A 2,928-nucleotide genomic window follows, 5' to 3' on the forward strand; every position below is an offset into this window, starting at 1 on the left:
CCTCTCCGGTTTGGAGTGGATTGTTTGCAATTGTATTCTGCTGAGCTGCTCTTTGTGAATCAATCATGCAGCTTAAAATAAAAATTAAAAACCTATCTGGGTGTTGCATGTGAGTTACGCAATTGATTTCTATTAACAACTGGGAACGTTAATGTTGTAAATTGCTGCACCCACTCCACGATATTTGTCTGCACGGGAGGGTGTACGGAGAGCCAAAATGCGGCAAGATGACAGACACCAGTCTGCAAGTTCATGTAGAAATCCTCCAGATCTCTCCTGGACTCAAGTGAAACCATTGTCAGTAGCAAGAACAGCACTTCTGGTGCGGGACTGTCATATTCCTTCAACGCTTGTGCCTTGAATCTCCTGAACAGCCTTTTCGGAGTGAAGGTGGTTCAGTGGTGTGTTGGGTGCCAGCTGCATTTTGTTCTGATAAAATATTATCGTCCCGGCGAGGCTTTCCTGGCCAGCCTGTGCCCTCTAGCGGCATGCAGTCCGGACAGCAGTACCCGGTTTCAATCTGAACGCCCCTTGCAATGAAAATAACGCGTCAGGATGCTTGAGAGCGTTAACAGCATGTTTATATGCCTCTCTCTACCATTTTAATGCTTGAAACGTTACAGACAGTACGCCATTATGCCTGCCTTGGGACAGGAGAATAGCAGCCACGATGCACGGCGTGTGATTAGGTGTCAGAGTAGTAATTCCATGAAGTGTTTTTGGGGAGCAAATGAAATTTGGCTTTCTAGGTCACTTACAGCCAGTGAAATGAGTGGCTCTATCCAAATGGTGTGTTGTTAGTGGAGGTCTCAAACTGTTGTGTTTAATTTTCATATTCCTCCCTTCCCCCTCTCTCCCTCAGTACTCTCCGCGTCCAGTGACAAAAGACTGTATATGGGGGAGATCCAGTGAAGCCAGCGAGGAGACGGTGGGATTCGTGCCCTCGCGATCCTTGGTTTACAGAGTCGGATTGACTTCTCACCGGTGCCAGCCCCCCTCACACTTGTGGCAGTGGGAAAATGTTGAAGCAGCTTGATGAGACAAGCCTCCCTCGCGCAGGCTGCACTGTCTGCCTGGTCTCGCTGTACAGCTTTTTTCCACCCCCTCGTCTTTGGGGAGGAAGGAAAATTTGGAATTGAAAAGGTTTTCGTTTTGGCTGTACCACCAACTATTAAACCCAAACCCAGACTGCTTGAAATTGGTAAAATTTGTTTAAATTCCATATGTGGCTTGTATATTCTCTGTCCAGTTTCTCTTGTTGTTTTTTTTATACGGTCAAAACTGAAATAGATAGCTTTTTACAAGAACTGTGTGAATGGGATTTATTGTTCTGTTTTACTTTTCTATTGTACAATACTAAATCAAGGCCCTCAGTCGTATATAACCTGGGAAAACCATAGACGTTTGCTTCAGAAGAGCAGCTTTATTTTTTATTCATGGCAGTAAAAAAGACCACACTTGAAATAATTATTGGGCTACTGCTGAATCCTATTTTCAGGATTTGACTAAAATCCAACCTCCTGCCATAAATAAATGTAAAGGGGGTGAGTCTTCTGTGACAGGCGCAGCGTTATTCAGTGCTCAGCAGTGGGGGAACCGGGCTGGCTGCATGTCCCCTCTCCCTGACCGGGCTGGCAGGAGGCGGGTACGAGGTGGTGGCAGGTCCTCGAGCAGGTTAGATCCGTACCTCATAGACTGTGGCCGACTGCTGGGACAACGCAAGGGTGCCTACGCCCTGACTCGGCGTCGGAGGGGGAGGTTTATGGGGATGCTTCTGTCAGATCTTGCCCTACAGCCCTGAACCCCTCAGCCCCAGGCTTTAGGCCAGCAGCGAATGGTCTGCACTGGCTTTTTTGGCCAAGGCTGAAACCAGCCTCAAGCCCTCGGCTCAGCCTTGGCTGGTCTTTGTGAAAACATGCAAGGAGGGTTCCCCATGCTACAGGTCGTTGTCTGATGTTAATCAGCTTCTGTGAAGAGTATGTGTTGCATTTCTCTTCTGAATGTGTCCACCTCAGCTACTAGACTTTTCATCCCTGTCCCCCCCCTCCCCCTTTGCTGCCTTGGCTCAGGTTGTATCCAGCATTTCTCGCCTCTCGCTGCTTTTCTGCCCCATCCCCGAGGAGGCTGCCCGAGGGCTGCGTTCAGCTGGGACGACGGAGCGCGGACAGGCGCTGCTCCCGCCCCAGCCGGGCCCTAGGACTGTCCTGCGCAGGCTTGGCCAGCACTTGGCCAGGAGGGATCTGCTGCCGCCACCAGGTATTTAAGAGCTGGGAAACCGGTGCAGTTTGTGCAGTGAAAGGGGAAGAAGCACAGGGTCCCCTTGAGAGCATGTCTTGTCCCTGCTGTGGGCAGAAGAGAAAAGCTGGAGGATGGCACTCTTGAGGCCAAAACAGACCCATCAGCTTTTAAGGAGGCAGGGAAACGTGGCTGCATGTTCCCTGGGAGGCAGGGTGACGTCTGCTGGATGCATGCACTGTCCCTGGTCCCCATCACCTGTGACAGTTCCTGTCCCAGCGCCATGGCCTTGTCAGCAGGTGGCTGCAGGCTGCCTGCATCCCTCGGGGCCGCGAGACCTCGCTCACCCCGGTGTTTCTCTTGAAGCCCTTGGGGCTGGAGCAGAGCTGGTCTCTGCTCCTGGTTCCTACATCATTGCAATCAAAGAGACTTTGGGGTCGGGGTGGACTGGGGAGCATGGGTGGGTTTAACTGCTGGGAAACCATGGACCCCAGCTCTCCCTCTTCGTCCATGGGTTGATGGATTTGAGTTTCAGGTCTGAATGCTCAGGCTCAGCAAAACTCCAACTTCAAGTCTAGGGAAGGTCAGCTTCACCAGAGCAGGTCTGGTCCCAATCAGCTGCCAACATTCACCTCCCGTCACTGCCCCGACTCCCAGCGGGAATGGCAGGCTGGGGGACCCGGGGGAAGCCGG

The 2,928-nt window shown here is 51.6% G+C and overlaps 1 protein-coding gene across 1 annotated transcript in view; it reads left to right on the plus strand.

Moving 5' to 3' along the window:
- Positions 1-1,304, plus strand: part of SNRNP40 (small nuclear ribonucleoprotein 40kDa (U5)) — a 10,718-nt gene extending 9,414 nt beyond the window's left edge. Inside the window, exon 9 of the mRNA XM_010288247.1 lies at positions 863-1,304. Coding sequence (XP_010286549.1) covers positions 863-912 — 50 coding nt within the window. The 3' untranslated portion in view covers positions 913-1,304. The remainder of the gene's footprint in view (positions 1-862) is intronic.
- Positions 1,305-2,928: the final 1,624 nt, after the last annotated feature.

The sequence above is a fragment of the Phaethon lepturus genome, unplaced genomic scaffold, assembly GCF_000687285.1.
Source record: "Phaethon lepturus isolate BGI_N335 unplaced genomic scaffold, ASM68728v1 scaffold27415, whole genome shotgun sequence".
NCBI lineage: Eukaryota > Metazoa > Chordata > Aves > Phaethontiformes > Phaethontidae > Phaethon > Phaethon lepturus.